Source organism: Gigantopelta aegis, chromosome 15 (genome assembly GCF_016097555.1).
Source record: "Gigantopelta aegis isolate Gae_Host chromosome 15, Gae_host_genome, whole genome shotgun sequence".
Lineage (NCBI taxonomy): Eukaryota > Metazoa > Mollusca > Gastropoda > Neomphalida > Peltospiridae > Gigantopelta > Gigantopelta aegis.
The window spans coordinates 31,592,333-31,614,290 of record NC_054713.1 but is presented as its reverse complement, the minus strand read 5'-3'; the positions used below and the strand labels follow the sequence as shown (position 1 = coordinate 31,614,290).

Genomic DNA, 21,958 nt, shown 5'->3' with positions numbered 1-21,958 from the left:
ACAATCTACCTTAGATTCATCACAAGTAGAGCTTCCAATATTAGTTAGTATGGTTAATGATTCACTTACGGATATTCTGTTAGAGCAAACTGAAGTGGAGGACATCTAAATTCACTTGACGTATCCATATCATTGGGTCCTGACCTTATTAGTAATAGATTACTGAAATTAGCTAAGAACTCTCCTTACATGACTGTTTAATTTATCATTGTACCACTCCTTTTTTCCATCTGTATGGCAACTTGCTAATGTAAATCCTATTCATACAAAAAGGTAGTATTCACGAACTTTCAAATTATAGACCAATTTCATTAACAAGTAATATTTCTAAACTTTTTGAAAAATGCATTTTAAAACACATTTTTAATTTCTTTAGAACTAACAACATTATAGCAAAATTTCAATCTGGGTTTATTCCAGGTGATTCAACCGTAAACCAGCTTCTGGATTTGTATCACTTTATTTGTCAATCTATGGATGAAGGAAAGAAAGTTAGAGCAGTATTTTGTGATATAAGTAAAGCATTTGATAGAGTTTGGCACAAGTGTTTAATTCACAAACTGAAAAATGTTAGTATAAAAGGAAAATTATTAGCATGGTTTGAAAGTTATCTATTCCATCGGGAACAGCATGTAGTATTGCATAACCAGTTTTCTCATATCAAGACTGTCCCGGCAGATGTCCCTCAAGGTTCCGTCCTCAGTCCTATTCCGTTTTTGATATATATAAATGATATTGTAAGTGATATCACCTCAAATATATACAACTGTCTGCTGATGATACTTCGCTGTATATAACTGTTGAAAATCCTAATGCATGTTGTAAAATCTTGAAAACAGATTTAGAGTGTATTAATAGATGGGCAAAAAAATGGTTAGTAAAATTTAGTCCTAATAAAACTGAAACGATGACTTTCAGTTTCGTAAAAATGTAAACACTGATAATCCTAAGTTATTCTTAGACATTGTTCAGATATCGGAGGTTTAGGTTCATAAACATTTGGGTCTAACGTTTTAAAATTCTGAATAATGGGATTGTCATATAAAATATATTGTGAATAAGGCCAGTAAAATGATAAATTGTCTTCGTTCATTCAAATTTAGATTATCTAGAAGGGCATTATAAAAAAATATACAGATCATTTATTGTTCCCATATTTGACTATGCAGACATCATCTGGGACAATTGTACCCTCTATCAGGCAAACACTGCTGAAGATCTCCAATTAGATGCTCTCCGTACAATTTGTGGTGCTGTTAGAGAAAGATCTCACCAATTGTTATATAGAGAAACCGGTTACATACCTTTACTAGAAAGGAGGAAAGGTCACAAACTCTGTATGATGTATAAACTTTCAAATAACATGTTACCAATCTGGCAATGCTGCAGAATGCAATGAATACCATACGCGTAATATAAACATATTTTTGTCGAACAAAATTGTTTTCGAACTCCTTTCCTTCTGCAGTAAAACAGATGCCATATAACTGTAAATAAAATGTGTTGAGTGCAGTAAAATTATGAAATAATCTGCTACCTGATATTAGAAATTCTTCTTCACTAAAATTGTTTAAAATACAAATGAACAAACACGACCCTGCTGTTCTATCCTATTTCTATGAAGGTGATAGAGGGTGTATACTACCAAATCAAATCCCATAGACGACAATAGTAACATATGTGGCTAAAACTCCTACCTGCAGCGTATCAATCGACATAAACGCCACGGATATAACTACCACCCCTCACACTTAAAGTGAATCAGAAAAAATTGGGGGTCAAGCTGCTCGTTTCTGAGATAACGGGTAGTGTCTATACCTACCCTAGTTCCGCACAAAATTCAAGTACTTTTTTTTTTACAGGTACCCCATACATGTTTCAAGCACAAGGCTACTTGACACACTGGTACTAGATAAAATAAAATTGCATATTTTTTTTACCCAGATGAAACTATTAATTTTTACATACTCACATTTATAACCAATCACAGGACTTATGGTGTTCACTTCTCTATCCGGTGCACCTCCAACTCTGACCCAGCCGGAAGTTATTTGGTTTAGTACTACCTAGAAGGCAACAGATTCTGTATATCCGCCTCCGTTTGGGTACCAGTGATTTGAATGGTCGCAAATTTGTACAACATGTGACAGATACCCCTTCTTGTACTTGTGGGCACCCAGTTGAAGATGTTGAACATTTGTTATGCTTTTGTCCCACATACGCTGCAGCTCGCAATACCCATTTATTTAACTATTATAATCTCAAGTGTCATACTCAACTATTTGGAGATTCTAATTCAAGTGTCCAAGACAATATCTCTATATTTAAATCTGTTCAGAATTTTCTTATTAATAGTAAGCGCTTCGAGATCAATTATCGGTAACCATGTAACCATTCTAACTGTTTGCTATTTATTCTTTGTTTCTTCTACGCCTTCCTCTCTTCTACCCCCCCCCCCCCCTCCCCCCCAACTATCCGTTTTATCTTTATTGTAATATTGTTCTAGCCACCTTGTTGTAACATGTATATTTGTTAAATGTTGCGAAAGGCCGTAATATAGGCACTTGCCTTTTGGCCAATCCCAAATTTGATCTGCAAATAAATATTGTTTAAACACAGTGTTAGTGATGGGTGTTGGTAAAGTGCGGACCGGACAAGAACGATTAACAAACTTAATTTTTTCTTTAAAAAAATAAATAAACAAAGTGTTCGTCAACTGTGCATAGTTAAGAAACATATTTTTTCTTGCAGTGGCCTAAAAATTGGAAAATGACCAACTGCAAACACATGCGTTGAATGCAATTAGAAACGTTGCACTCTTTCCTGTTCACTTTTTATATAAAAAAATATTATTTATTTATTTCAAACTTGCTTATTTGCATCCTATTTGTTTAAGAAATAGACAATAACAACCATTAAAACATTAACTACCTTACTGATTGCCAAATTAGCCAATTGCTAATGTTTATACAAAGTGGCAATAATTTTTAGTCTTTTGCTGATAAAATATCCCTTAAATTAACCACAAATTTGTAATTTAATATTATTTTGTAAAAGACATTACCAGGGTGATTGTTATAAATTGTTATACCATGGTACGATATGACTTTCAGTTATGGTACGAAATAACCAAGGTACGAAATGACTAGGGTACAAAATGACTTTTTGCAATGGTGCGAAATGACCATGGTACGAAATGACCAAGGTACGAAATGACTTTTTGCAATGGTACGAAATGACCAGGGTATGAAACGACCAAATTAGGTATGAGGGACATTTTGTCAGCACCTATATAGCTGTCATTACTTTGTTACATAGGGTCTGGGACATAGTCCAGTGGTAAAGTGCTTGTCTGGTGTGGGATCGATCCCTGTCTGTGGGCATATTGGGCTAATTCGTGTTCCAGCCAGTGCACCACGACTGGTATATCAAAGGATGTGGTATGTGCTATCCTATCTCTGGGATGGTGCATATAAAATAAGCACAATGTTTCAATTATAAATGTCCTAATAAAACATATTTACAGGTGTGTGATGGGATTTCCATTCTTCAGTCAAATGGAACTGATGGGTACATATTTGTAAGGGCACAACAAACACAACACAATTTTATCAAAAGCTGGGTTTGAACTGTCAGTTTTTGTTATGTCCTAGGTTCGATCGATTTATAGCTGAAGTGAAAGAAAAGTAACCTCCATCTTTCGCTAGTTTTTTTAGTTTCTTCACCCTGACGCGGAAGCCTAAAAAAAATCCTTTATTGTCTCTCCCGTAGCGGGCATTACAACTAACAATGCCACAAGTTGTCGGCATTATGTTGGTTCAGGACGAATGACAACTAACAAAAAGATTCGACAAATAGGTCTAGGCCTAGCTATTATTAGGTGTTGATGCCTTCCAACATGGCCAACCGCTATGGATCGTGGGTAATCTAGTATGACGCGTAACCCTCTATAACAAGCGGACAACGTTGTTTACAGGTTGGTATTTTTTATTTTTCATAATTCTGGACAAAATATTAATTTTAAGTTTCAAAAGATGAAAGAAATAAAAAGTACCTTTTGTCAAATATATCATATTAAAAAAATTGCAGTTGGATATGTTTTATTTACTGTGTACGAAGCCAAAACAAGGGTGCGAAAAGTGATTGTCATCGACCTTAGCCTTAGGTGAACGCAGTCAATGGTAGCCTACATTTAAAAAACGTAGCCTAAACAAATGGTTTGTTGATTTTTCTAAATAACTTGTTAAATTTCACTAAAAATTAAAATACGTTTAGTCTACATCTTTGAAAACGAGTACAAACTCGTGTAAATAAAACTAATTAATAAGTACATCATTATCATACTCCTATTAAACTTCACGTTCGGTGTCGCCGTGTTTGTTGTTGTTTACGACCTTGACACAAAAATAAGGGAGATAACTCATTTAATATACCTTTACCGGAACATATCGGCTAATTCCGGTGATTCCGTAATCGGCCGAACTGTTGCGAATGACATTAATAAAACATTTCGTGGATTTCCTGTATCAACGAACACATCCGGTATGGTTGGTAAACTTGACGTCACCGCAATCAAACGTAACGACGATATTAAAAATACTTGCATAGTGTTTGCAATGACTGACGCTGGTGTAATCTAATCTCCTCTAATGTCTTCGTTGTAACCTTTTGAACTCCAGATGACTAACAACGTTTTTGAAGTGATGGTATTCAAACGATATAATACCATGGAACAAAGTAGCTCCCCATCTATCATAATCGAAACTTGGGTCATGGTTGTGGACAAAACCTGACAAGGCATAAATTCTTGTGAAATTCAGTAGCAGACGACAGCGCGGATGAATGAGTTTTATTTAATATTTGGGATTCGGGTTTTAATTTTTCTTCTGGAGGCTATTTATCTTGCATTTGTTTATGTGATCTGGTTACGATTAAACGCCACACCACCTGGGCAAGTGCAGTCGGCCAGTCCCATGTCGTTTCTGCCGTCGTCGCTGCTGAAATCGTTTTCTGGTAGATCCGCAGAAGAGTCTTACGAAGATAAACACAAAGACGTGTCATCTCAACTGTTGTATCCGGATTCCACACAGCAACATGTTAGATTCGGAAAAGACAAAAACGGATATGAAGAAGAAAATGCCGAGTATCAAGAAGAAACTATCGAAGGTGAAGAACCAATTACTGAGGACGAAGAAGAATCCGCCGAAGAAGAAATTTTCGAGGATGAAGAAGAAACAGGGTTGGGATATGGTGAAGTAGAAAATATCGAAGGTGAAGGTGCCGAAGGTGAAGAAGAAATCGCCGAAGAAGAAAGTTCCGAGAATGAAGAAGAGACAGAGTTAGGGTATGGTGAAGTAGCAAATACCGAAGGTGAAATTACCGAAGGTGACGAAGAAACATACAAATATGAAGCAGAAACTGCCATAGATGAAGCAGAAACTGCCGAAGAAGAAGCTACTGAAGATGAAGAAGAAACTGCCAAATATGAAGCAGAAAGTGCCAAATATGAAGCAGAAACTGCCGAAGAAGAAACTACCGCAGATGAAGAATACACTGCCAAATATGAAGCAGAAACTGCCGAAGAAGAAACTACCGCAGATGAAGAATACACTGCCAAATATGAAGCAGAAACTGCCGAAGAAGAAACTACCCCAGGTGAAGAATACACTGCCAAATATGAAGCAGAAACTGCCGAAGGTGAAGAATACACTGCCGAAGATGAAGCAGAAACTGCCGAAGGTGAAGAATACACTGCCGAAGATGAAGCAGAAACTGCCGAAGGTGAAGAATACACTGCCGAAGATGAAGAAGAAATTGCCGAAGATGAAGAAGAAATTGCCGAAGAAGAAGCTACCGAAGGTGAAGAAGAAATTGCCGAAGGTGAAGCTACCGAAGGTGAAGAAGAAATTGCCGAAGGTGAAGAAGATGGAGAAGAATATACCGAAGACGAAGACAGTGGTGCTGAAGATAAAGATAAAGAGGTGCTATTTCCGGGAAATGTCATAAATAGCCGTCGGGGACATACTGTAGGTTTCGTCATGGAGGACAAAATTATCGAATACGATGAAGAAACTGCCAGAGGTACAGATGAAGTAGAAGAGATGTTGTCTGTGGACAAAATCGAGATAAAACATCCGACGAAGCAGGAGAATTCACCGAAATGCTGTATTGGAAAACTTTCCAGTAAGGGCTGTGTGCCATAAGTTGTTTCTAGATACTGCGGCGAAACCTTTTCACATACGTAGGCATACACGTGATGTAGGCGTTTTCTCATTGCTGAAACCTTCTCTGTGCTGGACTCGTAAGTCTACACATGACGTAGGCGGTTTCTCGTTATTGCTGAAACCTCTGAGCTAGACTTGTAAGTCTACGCGTGACGTAGGCGTTTTCTCGTTATTGCTGAAACCTCTGTGCTCGATACGCAAGTGATGTAGGCGGTTTCTCATTGTTGAAACCTCAGAGCTGGACTTGTAAGTATATTCGTGACGTCGGTGGTTTCTCATTATTGCTAAAACCTCTGTGCTGGACTCGTAGTCTACAAGTGACGTCGGCGGTTTCTCGTTATTGGTGAAATCTCTGTGCTGGATACGTAAGCGACGTAGGCGGTTTTCCGTTATTGCTGAAACCTCGGTGCTGGATACGTAAGTGACATAGGCGGTGTCTCGTTATTGCTGAAACCTATGTGCTGGACATGTAGGTCTACACATGACGTCGGCGGTTTTTCATTATTGCTGAAACCTATGTGCTGGACACGTAGGTCTACACATTGCGTCGGCGGTTTCTCGTTATTGCTGAAACCTATGTGCTGGACACGTAGGTGGTTTCTCGGCGTATGGAGGGAGTGATGATACAGCTACCACTTTGAAAATGGTACAGAGGGATGACTTATAGAAAAGAAGCAACCGTATTTATAAAGCGGCGGACAGACCAGAAAAATCGGACAACAGTGATAGTGGGCATAGGCCCTTCAAAGATAATTAAAAACTGTTATAGTATTTTTTCTTTTTTAATATGTATAATATATAAAGGTGAGGGATGGAATTTTCAAACTATTTAGAGTAACTGATGTGTATCTGATCGACGATGATGTATCGTTGCTACATACACAAGAAATGACTACATCATGTTTGTAATACTTAAATCTGCTATTTGAAAATCGCATTATTGTGGGTTTTTTACTTTTGCCATTAAACTTAAACATACCTTCAGCTATATATAGCCATCCATAAAAAAATACTGCTAAATAATTTAATGTACTTCCTTTTGTTTTGTTTTGTTTTGGGTTTTTTGTTGAGATGTTTTTATGTTGTTTATTTTTTTGTAGTGTACGGCCAACGGAGTCAGGTTCAGTTGAGTCGAACACTTGCCTGATGCGCTGTTGGTATGGGATCGATCCCCGTCGGTGGATCCATTGGGTTATTTTTCGTTCTAGCCAGTGCACCACGACTGGTATATCAAAGGCCGTCATAATATGTGCTGTCTTGTCTGTGGCATGGTGCATATAAAAGATCGCTTGCTACTAATGGGAAAATGTAGCGAGTTTCCTATGTCAGAATTACCAAATGTTTGACATCCAGTAGCCGATGATTAATAAAACTGTGCTCTAGTGGTGTCGTTGAACGAACAAAAACCCTTTAACTTTAACTACGTAATATTATGGCAGACGGATATTGCCGACAATTATGCTGTCTTAAAGCAACATATCTGTCTCTGATGGCCCTTTCCAGTCAACTGAGACGAGAACTGATTAGCAAAGACAGTGGGCATTGATCCTTCTGTTTGTAGTTTTGTTAGTCAACAGACTATATTTAGTTATTATTGGGGGGGGGGGGGGATCAGCTATCAAGATATGTTTCACGGCATGTGACCAAGATCTATTCCACGGTATATGACCAAGATCTATTCCACGGTATATGACCAAGATCTATTCCACGGTATATGACGAAGCTCATCCACCATCGCTATATAGTCCTCAAATTTGTGACAGTAATCATGATGCGGGGGGGGGGGGGGGGGGGGGGGAGGGGGTAAAGCGGTCGCTTGATTCGCGGTCGGTCTGGGATCGATCTCTGTCGGTGGGCCCCATTGCGCTATTTCTCGTTCCAGCCAGTGCACCACTACTGGTATATCAAAGGTCGTGATATGTGCTGTCCTGTATGTGGTGTCATTAAACAAAAACTTAACTTGATTGTCTAGGACTAGTATCGTCCGTTGACCTGTTTCGGAGAGGGACCTGTTTCCGTGCTTGCATTGTTTGTGCGGAACAGTACGTTCATTTCAAGATTTCTGACGTCGTTGACTTTTGCATGGGGAAAGTAATAAATGTCTGTCACATTCACAGAGATGTTCGTAAAAAATAAAGTTAAAACGAGCAAAGAAAGCAAGATTGAACTCATACCCTTTTTCTATGATTTTCAAAGATTGTCATTTGAAAGAAAACTTAAATTAAAAACAAATAGGCCTACCTGTCTGTTCTCAACTTGGACCGAATATTTCTGTATCATTAAACAATAAATATAAAACATAAAATAAAGATTTACACAGAGAAATATTCGGTCTGTTCCCAACTACTGCTATCTAGTTATTGAAGGAACCTATTAACGACGCACTCAACACGTTTTATTTACGGCTATATGGCGTCGGATACCTAGTTACTGAAGTCACGTGATTGTTACGGCATCTGCTGGCAAAACTCTCTTTACAAATACTTGCCAAAAATATATGGTTCGTATATGTTTTAACATAAATATCTTTCTGGATATCTGTTTGTTTACTCAGAATGCAGCTTATAGTTTTTAAACAAACAATTTTACCGTCATAACCATTCATTTGCTAAACTTGTAACACGATTGCAAGACATCAGAATTGTTATAATCGTTTTCCTAAAATGTCTGATAACATTGGTTCTCGATGACTTCTTTTTGTGATTTGCCTTAACATATTTAAAATTATTTTTATAAATTATTACAAGTACATGTTTTGTTGAACAACATGCATGTTTTGATAAAAACACCGAAACAGGTTACGTAGTTAACAATATTTGCTGCTGATGACTGTCAAAAATGACCATATGTTTGACATCCAGTAGCCGATGATTAATAAATCAATATGCTCTAGTGGTGTCGTTAAACAAAACAAACGTCTTTTTCTTCAATATTTGCTGCTGATGCATGCTACAGTTTTTGACGCACGTGCGGTAAACTTTGCTACATAGCGGCCAATTTAGTGCTCATTGGAAACGTAGAAATACTAATAAAAGGTAGCTATTTAGATAACAACTGTCTGTTTATAAATATTGATATGCTTTAGAACCGAATGTCCATGCTCACCGAAACTGATGCTAGTAAGATTTCACGGCTATGTATATTGGTTTCTGCAGGTGCGAGTGCGCACGTGCAGGCTCGTCCATTCATTTTGGGGACTGCGAAACACCCCCACTGTCTGCATCATAGCCGTATGGGCTCCCAATTGTGTGTGTGTGTGTGTGTGTGGGTGGGGGGGGGGGGGGGGAGGCTGATTTTTGCCCAAATTAAACGAAAATGTGTGAATCTGGATAACAACATTTATTTATATTAGCATCACTGCCAAACAGCTACATAGGGTTGCAAACGAGTCACTACGTATTTTCACATGAATTACAATTAATTTTGAGGGTAGAAAGAAAGAAAGAAATGTTTTATTTAACGACGCACTCAACACATTTTATTTACGGTTATATGGCTTCAGACATATGGTTAAGGACCACACAGATTTGGAGAGGAAACCCGCTGTCGCCACTACATGGGCTACTCTTTCCGATTAGCAGCAAGGGATCTTTTATTTGCGTTTCCCACAGGCAGGATAGCACAAACCATGGCCTTTGTTGAACCAGTTATGGATCACTGGTCGGTGCAAGTGGTTTACACCTACCCATTAAGCCTCACTCAGGGTTTGGAGTCGGTATCTGGATTAAAAATCCCATGCCTCGACTGGAATCCGAACCCAGTACCTACCAGCCTGTAGACCGATGGCCTAACCACTACGAGACCGAGGCCGGTTTTGAGGGTAGAATGATGAAAATACATGGTAAAAAGGTGTCGGTTTACACTCATTCTCAATAAACCGGTGCATTTGATGCGCCCATAATTTAACAACAAAATAATAATAATAATAATAATAAATAATAAAATAAGCTCGGAAACCAAAATAATTCATCGGATAATAAATGGTAAGATCCTCACAATTCTATCGGCACTCGGTTTTAAAGGGACATTCCTGAGTTTGCTGCATTGTAAGATGTTTCCGACTAATAAAATATTTCTACGATTAAACTTATATATTAAATATATTTTCTGGTTTAGAATATCAGTGTCTGTATATTCAATGTGTTTCTGGTCGTCTTAATATTTTAAGAAGCCCAAACTGGATTTTGTCTTCAAATAATTTTGTAATAAAATGAAATTTAACCTAGTACAAATATTAGAACGATCAGAAACATGTTTAATATACAGCTACTAAAATTTTGATGCAGAAAAATATATTTGATATGTAATTACAATCGTTAAAACGTCTCTTGTTAGTCGATAACATCTTAAAAAGTGCAGTAAATTCAGGAATGTCCCTTTAAAACCTGGAAATCGTCCACTTTCCCTACACGTGATAGTTTTTGAAAGATTCGTTACTGTAGTTGTGAAATGTAATGTTTTAGCCACATTTTTATAATCTAACTGATATAACGGGCTTAATTTCATTTCTGATTTTATAGATATTTATATAGCAGTTTAAATGATTAAAAACTCCATTCCAGTGCCAATCTATTTCAAAGAAAGTTTTACTCTTTTCTTTCTACATATTGCCTTAAACTGGTCTGCGTATTCCCCCACTAATACAATACCCATACCATCAACGTTTAAGCCCGACCCCTCCATCCCACCCCCCACGTCCTTCCGTGGCATTTTGAGACCAAGTGTGATTTTCTTTCCTGGCTATTTGTTAATTTTGTTTTCTTTTTCTTTCAAAAACCGAAAATCAGCCTCTTATGACACATTATAAAGGGCATGATACGTTCGTTATCTTTTCCATTGTTCATGTTAACTTATTTTCGTGCTTATATTTAATTAAGGTTCAAGCACGCTGTCCTGAGCACACACCTTAGCTCTCCGGGCTGTCTGTCCAGGACAGTGATGTAGTTGTTAGTGAGAAAGAAGAGGGAGTAGTGGTCTTACACCTACCCATTGAGTCGTTAAAACTCGCTTTGGGTGGGAGTCGGTACCGGGCTGCGAACCCTGTACCTACAGCCTTATGTCCAATGGCCGGTGTTATCTTGTCCTTTTCGCCGTAAGCAGACCTAGAGTTATTCGCCCTTTAATTAGCACTGTCAACAACAGGTGGCAGTAAAGGTAAACATGACTTTTCGACAATAACGAAAAGGTGCGTCGACTTTTTTTTTTTTAAAGAAAAAGTTGTAACAAAACGATGCTTAGCAAAATGACTTAAAAACAAGCAGCATGGTCCACGACGTTGCACTAGAGGCGTCAAGACGCGGCAGCCTGTCGACACTAAGATCGCTGGACGACGAAAAGGTGGCGTCGAGCGAAGACGATCTGGGAGCGAACTGTTTACATTATGCGGCCCGAGGAGGTTGTATCGAGGCACTTGACTATCTCGTAAACAAGAGGGGATTTAATGCCACGAAGCGCAGCAATGTCGGTGCGACCGCGGCTCATGATGCAGCGGCCACTGGCAACCTCCCAGCCCTCCAGTGGATCTTGGCGAACACGAAATGTCTGGTGGACAACCAAGACGGAAATGGTGCGACAGTGTTACACCTGTCGGCCAGGTACGGTCACGCCCAAACGGTGGAATGGTTGATTGAGGACACCAGCTGCGATATCTCCGTGAAAACTGCGAACTATGCTTTACCTCTCCACTTCGCTGTTGCAGGAGGGAATATTGAGTGCGTCAGAATTATTGTCAAGGCAGCACCCAGGTGAGATTAATCAGATGGGGGAATTTACTAATAAGACTGAGTCACCGAATTTCTGTTATGTCGTAGAATATTTGTTTTTCTTTTTGAAAATATCATTTCCTTTTTCTCTGTGTTATTATTTTTAGAATTGGCTTATTCTTTCTTATTATCTTCATTTTTAAAAAAAACAGTTTTCTCCAGGTATAATTCAAAGCTCATGCAAACAAGGTGAGAAATGCAAAATTACTACTATTACTGAGTCACCTGGGTTTTTTTTTTCTTTTTTTTTCACCCATTTATTCTAGAACTCTACTTTTCTGCTGACATTGATTTATCTCAATGGTAGAGATCTTACTCTGATGGGTCGTATAACTGATTGCCCAGGGGTACAGAAGGTACCAGTTACGTTGACAAATTCTAACAGAACTATTAGAAAATATAACTAAATCTGGCAGTTGAAATCTTTTTTTTCCCTCTTTTTTTTTTTTCAGTACTCAAATTTATAACAAATAAATAAACTATTTCACTAGCCTGTCGGAAGAGAACCAATTAAAATGTATTAGCCCGCCACAATTTCTACTAGTCCACCAGCCTATAGAACAATATTACAGTTTAACAATATTATAATATACACTGTATCCACTTCAAATGGTATATTATTAAGTACCCTTGGTAACTCATTATCAACATCACGTGGCAATTGAAATCAAGTCCCATAACTTGATTGACAAATCAATGCATTTTAAAAATATTCTGATATAAAATTTTGACATTTCTTTCATATAGGTTTACAAAATTCAAGTGACATCTCACAATTATTTAACAGAACAATCTATTTAAAACACACCGGCAACATACTTATAATGTAAACAAACCATTACTAGGAAGTATTGACCTTTGACCGGCTCTGTTTCCATAGTCTGTTAATCAGTCAGAAAAAGACAGATCACCTGTCGGACTGGTAGTTGTATTTTTTAACTCATCCATCAGGAAGAAATGTTTTATTTAACGACGCACTCAACACATTTTATTTACGGTTATATGGCGTCAGACATATGGTTAAGGACCACACAGATTTTGAGAGGAAACCCGCTGTCGCCACTACATGAGCTACTCTTTCCGATTAGCAGCAAGGGATCTTTTATTTGCACTTCCCACAGGCAGGACAGCACAAACCATGGCCTTTGTTGAACCAGTTATGCAAGGGGATTACACCTACCCACTGAGCCTTGGGGAGCACTCACTCAGGGTTTGGAGTCGGTATCTGGATTAAAAATCCCATGCCTCGACTAGGATCCGAACCCAGTACCTACCAGCCTGCAGACTGATGGCCCAACTACGACGCCACCGAGGCCGGTCATCCGTCAGAATTTTTAGTCTCATTTGGCGAGCGGGCGAGTACTTTCTGCAGCCCTGAATAACCCTTTTTTTAAATCATATAATTCTGACTGTACATGTCACAGATTGGTGTTATGTACAACTGGATGAGACTGTAGGTTTCATCACCATCCTTCCGTCCATCCATCCGTCCGTCCATCCATCTGTCCCACATATTATTTTCCAGATGTGTTGTTTTTTCACATTGCCTTGAGATGTTGAACAGAAATTTTGTGTATAGATCATGTACTGTTAACAGATGAAGTTTGACTTTCATGGCGATTTACACATTTTTGACAGAGTTATGGCCCTTGAACATACCAGAAATTTGTCGGGCCCAGCAAGGATGTGTATTGCTTTAGGAGTATTCTCAGAATTCTTGTTCTTATAGCTTGTTACTTGTTAGTACCCTGCTGGTCGAACCAGAGGAGATGGTAGCTTTTTTGTCTGTCTTTCTATCTGTCTGTCCATCACAGGAGACAATATTTCAAAATCTTAGATTTAACTGGAAGTCAATTCCTGTGACTTTTACTTAGGTAACCGATTTTTTGGTTACATGAATATAGTTCTCGTATCCGATGTGTTAGGTCTACCTAATCCTAAAACACTTGAACTTCAGTTCTGTGCTACAATGTTGTTTGAAATGTATTTAAAACATAAACTGATTTTCACTTTCGTTACTGATATACGGTACTTTTAATGTTAGAATGTAAATGTTCACCACATAACCGTAAAGTTGAGTAACCTACACACGAACAGAACAACAGTTCTCGTGAAATATTGTGCCCTGCATCAGTCCGTCCATCCATTCAACTGTCCATCTGTCCTATATAGAGTTTTGAGTCTAGACTCTAAATGTTTTATAAACACCAGTCCAGATCAACTGACTTTTATTGGGTATGGCCTATTTGTGATAGAGTTCAGTTTATACGAAACAATTAGCTTTCGATTACACAACTGGTTAGAAGTATATGAGTTATTTAAGGAGGAACTGCGTCCCTGTTGTCCCATGCAGGGCTTCTAGATTATGGTAGCCACACTCCCATGGCTAGTGATATTCAGTGTTGGGCTAGTAAATAACTACCATCGCCATGCCCAATGGCTATTGAATTTTTTTTTGTCAGATGCTGTAAATGTGAATATCCTGCTCCTTCCTCCCCTCAAATCTAAGTGTTTTTAAGTTCTATCTCCTTCTTTAGATGACATATCCAATTATTCCTATTAGTAAAATTGTATTTACTGAAAGTAGGGCTAGTTAATTTTTAATCATCGCTAGTAAAAAAAATTAAATCACTGATCCCATGGCTAGTAGATTTTTGTAACAAAATTCTAGAAGCCCTGTAGAGTTATGGCCCATGACCGTAGGAGATATGAACATTTGTTGGGCCTAGTAGGGTACTACATGTATTGCTTTAGCAGTACTCTTAGAAAGTTTATTTATATATTGTTTTTATTTATTAGCTCTGTAAACATTCAGACAAACACTGGTGTGACTCCTGTGTACTTGGCAAGCCAACATGGTCATTTGGATGTACTCAAGTTCTTGGTTCTGGAAGCCGGAGGGTCGACACGGATGAAATCATTTGATGGGATGTCAGTATTGCACGCCGCAGCACAAATGAATCGTCTCGACTGTGTTAAATGGCTGGTAAGCTTGAACAAGGGGCAGATAATTTGTTCCCCTTTTTTTTTAATTCATGGATAGTGTAGATGTCATGAACTAACTTAGGGTTAGAATTTTTTTTAAACTAAATTTTATTCTTGATAAACCTTAGAAAATAACATCATTATAGCAAGCCTGGGGCCTATAAAACTTTTAGAGTCTAGACTCGAAACTAATAGAGTCTGAGACAGTAATGCCATGACAATGCCATACAAACTGTATGTGTGTGATGTCACTGGAGATTAAGTCTGGACTGTAAAAGTTTTATAAGCACGTGCCCAGATGAGATGTCGTTACATAAAAAAAACGTCAAAAAAGAATGTGTATTTTAACTAAATAAGTTATGTTGTTTGTCACTGGATACAGATTGATTGACTAGTAGCAAATTTTAATGAATTGACAACAGCTGCTAATCAGAATTTTGAAAAACAAAATATTCACTGAAATTTGAAAGCTAAGAAGAGCTAACAAGTGAGTTGTTTTGCACTAGTTTGAGTGAGAGCAATCGCTCCCCTTAGGCAAGAGATCTGAGAACATACAGTGTAAATGCTATGGTGACAAGGCTTCTAGATTATGGTAGCCCCACTCCCATGGCTAGTGATATTCAGTGTTGGACTAGTAAATAATTACTATAACAAGCCCAACGTCTAGTGGAAAAAAAACCCTTGTCAAATGCTGCATTTACATATTTTGTAAATATGAACATCCTGTCCCCTCTTTCCACCCCAATCTAAAGATTTTCCTCTTGAGGTGACATATCTGATTATTACTATTAGTAAAATTGTACTTATTTAAAGTAGGGCTAGTGAATTTTTAATCATGGCTAGTACATTTTTAAAATCACTGATCCCATGGCTAGTGGATTTTTATAAAATTCTAGAAACTCTGTGGTGATCTTAATAATTATGAATTTCAAGCCATCCCAATACATAGGTGATTGTAAAATACACTGTTGATAAACCTATCAGCATACAACAATGCTAGGGATTATTTATTTATTTATTTATTATCTTTTTTTTTTTTTTTTTTTTTTTTTTTCTATTTGTTTATTTTACTTCCTTCTATTATTTCTTCTTTCCTTTAAATTGTGGTAACATGTTTATTACTGTCATAACATATTATTTGTATTATTATATATTGTGTATCCTATAACATTAATGTAAGGTAGTGATACCAGGGGACCGGCCTCGGTGGCGTCATGGTTAGGTCATCGGTCTACAGGCTGGTAGGTACTGGGTGCGGATCCCAGTCGAGGCATGGGATTTTTAATCCAAATACCGACTCCAAACCCTGAGTGAGTGCTCCGCAAGGCTCAATGGCTAGGTGTAAACCACTTGCACCGACCAGTGATCCATAACTGATTCAACATAGGCCATGGTTTGTGCTATCCTGCCTGTGGGAAGCGCAAATTAAAAGATCCCTTGCTGCTAATCGGAAAGAGTAGCCCATGTAGTGGTGACATTGGGTTTCCTCTTAGAATCTGTGTGGTCCTTAACCATATGTCTGACGCCATATAACCGTAAATAAAATGTGTTGAGTGTGTCGTTAAATAAAACATTTCTTTCTTTGATACCAGGGCCCCCAACCCTGGCATTACCGTATATCTTTTCTGGGGATAATAAACTTTGAAACAAAACAAAACCGGCCTCGGTGGCGTCGTGGCAGGCCATCGGTCTACAGGCTGGTAGGTACTGGGTTCGGATCCCAGTCGAGGCATGGGATTTTTAATCCAGATACCGACTCCAAACCCTGAGTGAGTGCTCCGCAAGGCTCAATGGGTAGGTGTAAACCACTTGCACCGACCAGTGATCCATAACTGGTTCAACAAAGGCCATGGTTTGTGCTATCCTGCCTGTGGGAAGTGCAAATAAAACATCCCTTGCTGCCTGTCGTAAAAAGAGTAGCCTATGTGGCGACAGCGGGTTTCCTCTAAAAACAGTGTCAGAATGACCATATGTTTGACGTCCAATAGCCGATGATAAGATAAAAAAATCAATGTGCTCTAGTGGCATTGTTAAATAAAACAAACTTTACTTTTTGAAACAAAACAAAAAACAATGCTATAGATTTTAGTATTGTGTTGTGTTGTTGAAACATGAATCATTAAATTGTCAAAACATTTCTCATATTTCTTGGGGTGAGACATAGCCCAATGGTAAAGAGCTTTTTTTGCTTGATGCGCAGTCCATCTGGAATTGATCCCAGCTCATTGGGCTATTTCTCATTCCAGTCATTGTACCTCGACTGGTATATCTATGGTCGTGGTATGTGCTATCCTGTCTTTGGGATGCATATAAAAGATATAGCCCAGTGGTAAAGTGCTCACATGATGAGTGGTCTGTCTGGGATCGATCCCCATCGGTGGACACATTGGGCTATTTCTTATCCCAACAAGTTACCCACAACTGGTGTATTAAAGGCAGTGGTATGTGCTATCCTGTTTGTGGGATCGTGCATATAAAAGGTGCCTTGCTACTAACAGAAAAATGTAGCGGGTTTCCTCTCTAAGATTATATGTCAGAATTACCAAATGTTTGATATCCAGTAGCCGATGATTAATTAATCAATGCCCTCTAGTGGATACTAAAAAGCAAACTTAAAATTTTATCATATTTTAATTTACGATTTCAGTACATGCAGCAAATGATTTCAGTGTAAAAAATAACTGTATGCTTTGCAATCTACATGTATTGACACCATATAACTGTAAATAAAATGTGTTAAGTGCGTCGTTAAATAAAACATTTCCTTCTTTCCTTCTGCATGTGTTTCCAATGTCAAAAAGCTGAATTTCAAATCCCGTATTTTCAGGTAAAAGATCAGAAAGTGAATCCTAATGACCGTGACTTCGATGGCGCGACCCCTCTGCACTTCGCCTCAAGCCAGGGACATGCGGTGGTGGTTGAGTGGTTGTTGAAGCACGGTGGCGCCATGATCACCCTTGACAACCTCGGAGGATCGCCGCTACACAACGCAGCCGAGATGGGCCAGCAACAGGTATGTCACTGGTCGGGTTATCAGTCCCCTACATGTCCAGCAGGAGGGGACTATAGGTTCTGTCTCCATCTGTCTGTCAGTCTGTCCATCTGTCTGTATTTCAGTCTGTCTGTATGTCTGTCAGTCTGTCCATCTGTCTGTCAATCTGTCTGTATGTCAGTCTGTCTGTATGTCAGTCTGTCTATCTGTCTGTATGTCTGTCTGTCCATCTGTCTGTATGTCAGTCTGTCCATCTGTCTGTATGTCAGTCTGTCCATCTGTCTGTATGTCCATCTGTCTGTCTATCTGTTTGTATGTCTGTCTGTATGTCTGTCAGTCTGTCCATCTGTCTGTCAATCTGTCTGTATGTCAGTCTGTCTGTATGTCAGTCTGTCTATCTGTCTGTATGTCAGTCTGTCCATCTGTCTGTATGTCAGTCTGTCCATCTGTCTGTATGTCCATCTGTCTGTCTATCTGTTTATATGTCTGTCTGTATGTATGTCAGTTTGTCCATCTGTATGTCTGTCCATCTGTCTGTATGTCTGTCAATCTGTCAGTCTGTCCATCTGTCTGAATGTATGTCAGTTTGTCTGTCAGTCTGTCCATCTGTCTGTATGTCAGTCTGTCCATCTGTCTGAATGTATGTCAGTTTGTCTGTCAGTCTGTCCATCTGTCTGTAAGTCAGTCTGTTTCACATATAGTTTTCTAGACTTGTTTGGAAGATTGGAAGTATGACTAATCAGTAGAACCTAAAAATGGTTTCTGATGGGTTCCCATCATCACAAGGCACGGAACCGAAAAAATTATTCCCATGAAATTTGAAATCCTCTGACCTGAAATAAATATCAACAGTGCGTCCTCCTGCTGAACTATGCTGAACTTCACTGAAAATGCTCCAGTCAGATCTGTGGTTGTAGAAAGGATACGAGAAGAAAAGATCATATATTTAACTGAATTTGTATAACTGGATGTATTGTGGTACGTAATAAATAACAGAAAAAACGTGTATACAAGGGTTAGAGTTATTGTGTGTTGCATAACAACCTCACAAAGGAAGGAAGGAAATGTTTTATTTAATGACACACTCAACACATTTTATTTACTGTTATGTGGCATCGGACATATTGTTAAGGACGACACAGATATCGAGGGAGGAAACCTGCTGTCGCCACTTCATGGGCTACTCTTTTCGATTAGCAGCAATGAATCTTTTATATGCACCATCCCACAGACTGGATAGCACATACCATGGCCTTTTATATACCAGTTGTGGTGCACTGGCTGGAACAAGAAATAGTCCAATGAGCCTACTGATGGGGATCGATCCCAGACCAACTGCGCATCAAGTGGGCACTTTACCACTGGGCTTCGTCCCACCTCAACAATGTCAAAAATGCCATATTAGCAATAACAACTGAAAATTGGGTGATGTTTTTTCAGTGGAGTTCAGGATAAAAAGTTCCAATGTTGTATATATATACATATATCTATTTGTCGGCCACATGGTTCCAAGCAATATTGATGGACTAGAAGTAATTTTTCAAGGAGAATAGTAACTTTGGCATGGTTTACTCATAAACAGTCACGTATATGTTCCAATCCGATTAGTATGCAGTCATAGTAGTTGGGGTTGTTTTTCATGATCAGCCACAAATATTGCTTATCTGTTTGTCAGTCATATGGTTTCAACCAGTAACGGGGGACTAGTTTTTCAAGGAGAATAGTAACTTTGGCACGGTTTTCTCATTGACAGTCACATGTATGTTCCAATATGATTAGTATGCAGTCATAGTAGTTGAGGTTTTGTTTAGGATCAGTCACAAATGTTGCATATCTATCTCTCAGCTATATACACATAGTTCCACCCATAATGGGGGATTAGTTTTCCATGGGAAATAGTAACTTTGACAGGATTTCCTCATAGACATATACGTATGTGCCAATGTGATTAGTATGCAGTCATACTAACAGGTTTTTTGGGGGGGTTTTAGGATCAGTCACAAATGTTGCATATCTATCTATCAGCTATATACACGTAGTTCCACCAATAATGGGGGACTAGTTTTCCATGGGAAATAGTAACTTTGACAGGATTTCCTCATAGACATATACATATGTGCCAATGTGATTAGTATGCAGTCATACTAACGGGTTTTTGGGTTTTTTTTTTTAGGATCAGTCACAAATGTTGCATATCTATCTATCAGCAGCAATATAGTTCAACCAGTAATGCATAGCCAGGGTTCTAGTGATATTTCTATGGGGATTAGTAACTTTTCTAGGCTACTAGATCACCAGAACAATTGGAATATTTCTTAATTTTTATTAGCCAAAACATGGTTTTGCTGTTGCGTGGCATAGAATATAATATATATTATACAAGGCACAGTTTTGACTTCCTGTACAGTGAGAATAGATGGCTTTTTAATGGAAACTTTATTGTCATATTGTAGGCTTGTACTAATATAAGTTTATTATGCAAACATGCTTACTATTGATCTGAAAACCCCTACCTGATAATTCGAAGTGTTGTCATGTCACAAGGAAATGAGTTGTGCGCATAACGAATGTTTGCTAAATTTTCAGGTAGATAGTTTTCTCATTTTTAAAACATTCATTTACAGGAATAATTGTTGAACTGCATAAATAAATATAACATGTACACTTCCTGTAACATTAAATTACCTCTTATTTTTCAATTCTCCATTATTCGCTCCTATTCAGAACTAGCCAGCTTTTTCAATGTTTACATTGGAACAGCGTCTGACGTCACAGTCACTAGCAGCCAGTGATGTAGATCTTCAGGTCACACATAAACTTGAGTTTATTTTCACAGAAAAAGGTACAAAAATTGTAATGTTGTGACACAACAGACTTTGAAATATAGTCAAAGTATTTTATTTAAAATTTGGAAAGACATAAATTTTAGGCTGGCTATGCCATTCCCAAGATGCTTTCGGGCACCTACTATTGTCCGACTTCCGGTAGTAGTTTCTACATGATAAAACTAATAGTTTCTATAGCGCTTTTGACTGAAAAATACTACAAAAATATAATCTGAAAGGGGTTGCATGATAAAAAAAAATATTGCCTGTTACACTGTTATCTAAACTTCGCCAAGTAACCACAATATCAAAACGTAGAAACCTGATGTTCTATATATACCTTTACTGAAATTGACGTATATCGAAATGAATTTTTCTTCATGTACACGAAAAACTCTTTACAGACTAAGTATCTTATAAAACATAAGATACTTAGTCTGTAAAGAGTTTTTCCATTGTGTCTGTATAATGAATATGAACAGACCGAGTCTTAAACTTGTGAACAGTAGCTAAGTGTAAAGTAGTGGCAGGATGTAGCTCAGTGGTAGAGCACCAGCCTGAGGTGCATAGGAATATAAGACTGGTTTTATCGCATTATCTAAATCAAAGTTACAGTTTGTTTTGTTTAACGACATCACTAGAGCACATAGATTAATTAACCATCTGCTATTTTATGTCAACATTTTGTAATTCTGATTCGTAGTCATCAGGGGAAACCCGTTACATTTTTCCATGAGCAGCAAGGGATCTTTTATATGCACTTTCCCACAGACAGGAAAGCACTGTTTGAAATTAGAAAAAAACCCAGTCAGTTGAATGGATCCACCTAAGTCGAGCGCTCAACCAACTAAATCAGTATCCATACTTTCAATATTAGCGGGGTTATAGATTGCACTAAAAAGTTACGGGAATAAACGTGCCCAAAATTTAAATGCTCAAAATAATCATGCCCAAATTAAATTCGAATATGTCGACCTCAAAACATTTCACTTCAAACCCACTGAAACGTTGACCTTTAATTACATTACTAATGTGCAACTCTACTGGTATATCAACGGTTGTGGTATGTGCTGTTCTGTCTGTGGTATGGTGCATGTAAAAGATTCCTTGCTATTAATGGAAAAATGTAACAGGTTTCCTCTCTAAGAGGTTGAATGCTCGCTTGAGGTG

General features: G+C 38.2%; 2 protein-coding genes across 3 annotated transcripts in view; both read left to right on the top strand.

Moving 5' to 3' along the window:
* Window positions 1-4,973: 4,973 nt before the first annotated feature.
* Window positions 4,974-6,203, top strand: LOC121389766 (aspartic and glutamic acid-rich protein-like). Its single transcript, XM_041521415.1, has one exon. The coding sequence runs from the start codon at window positions 4,974-4,976 to the stop codon at window positions 6,201-6,203; it is 1,230 nt and encodes a 409-aa protein (XP_041377349.1).
* Window positions 6,204-11,362: 5,159 nt separating this feature from the next.
* The window catches only part of LOC121390654 (espin-like), a 72,652-nt gene continuing 62,056 nt past the window's right edge, over window positions 11,363-21,958 (top strand). For both annotated transcript variants that reach the window (XM_041522519.1, XM_041522518.1), the window contains exons 1-3: window positions 11,363-11,968; window positions 14,786-14,972; window positions 17,799-17,984. In XM_041522519.1, coding sequence (XP_041378453.1) covers window positions 11,487-11,968; window positions 14,786-14,972; window positions 17,799-17,984 — 855 coding nt within the window. In that variant the 5' untranslated portion in view covers window positions 11,363-11,486. The remainder of the gene's footprint in view (window positions 11,969-14,785; window positions 14,973-17,798; window positions 17,985-21,958) is intronic.

Coding starts and splice junctions, on each gene's coding strand:
- LOC121389766 (XM_041521415.1), top strand. CDS start 4,974: ATGTCGTTTCTGCCGTCGTCGCTGCTGAAATCGTTTTCTGGTAGATCC.